The 1443-nt window shown below is 41.4% G+C and overlaps 1 protein-coding gene across 1 annotated transcript in view; it reads right to left on the bottom strand.

The window, feature by feature from the left end:
- LOC101851269 (lysine-specific demethylase 6A) overlaps positions 1 to 1443 on the bottom strand; it is a gene marked incomplete at its 3' end in the record, with an annotated part of 10662 nt that overhangs the window by 3913 nt on the left and 5306 nt on the right. The window contains 1 exon segment of the mRNA XM_035969943.1: positions 62 to 321. Within this exon segment, the coding sequence (XP_035825836.1) occupies positions 62 to 321 (260 nt within the window).

The raw sequence follows: 1443 nt of genomic DNA, 5'->3' as shown, positions 1-1443 counted from the left end.
TGTGTGTGCGGCCGTGCATGTGTGTGTGTGTGTGTGTGTCCACTCACCAGGCGTGCGTGATCCCGGCACCTTCATGTACAGCTGCACGGTGTTCATCCCCAGAATGGTGTGCCCCACGTGACTCAGCATGTTGTTCCCCGACACCACGCGGCAGAACGACGGAAGCTTTGTCAGCTCGTGAAGCTGTGGCCTCCATTTGTTCTCGTCCGAGAGATCCACGTTGGTGCCAAACTTAATCGTCTTGAACTTTTTCCTGGACGAGAGAGACGAGAGGAGAAGTTTAGTTTTCAGTAGTGTTTTACGGGACTTGCAACACAATAAGGAAGGTCATATAAGTACTGAAGATTAGAGGAGCTACAAGAGAGTAACATACATTAAAAAGAAGGAGGGGAGATAAGGACGATAGATATCTGATAGGAAAGAAGGAGCAAACTACACCAGAGCACCCGCCAACCACCCACGAGAGGAGAGGAGAAGGAAATTAGTCGGCATGCGCGTTACACGAGTACATTTGAGTATAGAGACGTACATTGACTTGATAACGGTCCTTTAGTACTACCAAAAAAAAAAGAGCGACTGACACACCGCTACCTCACAATTACAAAGTTTTATCTGCGGCTCAGAACCTGTTTTGGAAAAATTTGACGTCAACATTTTGAGTTTCACATTCATCTCAGGCCAAGCTTTTTCGAATGCAATTCCTTGAACGTCTTGACACGGACTCCGAATGATCTTACGATTTTGATGGAGCAGATACAACATTGGGTTTCTGATCTCAGGGTAAAATGGCCGCCAAAACTGGGTAACTTCCATAGCCTGATGAGAGTCCTTGGAAACTGAACATTGACATTTATTGTGCCTTTGATCAATGTTTTTCAGTAAAATCCACACAAAAAATTGTTTTTACTATTAAGCCAAAAAAAGAAAATCTCTGACAAATTTCTTCATTACTTTGGCGAGCGCCTGATCTCACCACGATGCCTCACATAATATATTACTATTATTACCACGACACTCTCCACGATGTCCTCAACCTGTCTACGACAACCGCTATGTCCTCCTCGACACGAGAGGGTTTGTTTTCTCGGACGGTTAATAATAATAATAATAATAAATGACATTTATATAACGCTCAACCCAGATTAAAGTACACAGGCTCTGAGCGCTTTACAATACAGTACAACGTACAACAGTAACATAAAATAGAGCATAGATGTGTGTTGCTCTTAGAGTATGTATCTGTATATAACTCCAAAGGTCTAGTATTTAAATTCCTGCATGTGGTTAAATGACGCATTTGATGTAAATGTACATTTTGTCAGCTTTACTTCTTTCATATTGAATTTCTTTCATATTGAATTTTAATGAGAGTAATGTATACGGTTTAAATTTTTTTATGTATACCTGCATGTGTTTTTACGGTCCTGTACAGCCAAGGAAAAT

The sequence above is a fragment of the Aplysia californica genome, unplaced genomic scaffold (genome assembly GCF_000002075.1).
Source record: "Aplysia californica isolate F4 #8 unplaced genomic scaffold, AplCal3.0 scaffold00199, whole genome shotgun sequence".
Classification (NCBI taxonomy): domain Eukaryota; kingdom Metazoa; phylum Mollusca; class Gastropoda; order Aplysiida; family Aplysiidae; genus Aplysia; species Aplysia californica.
This window is presented reverse-complemented; position numbering and strand designations above follow the sequence as displayed.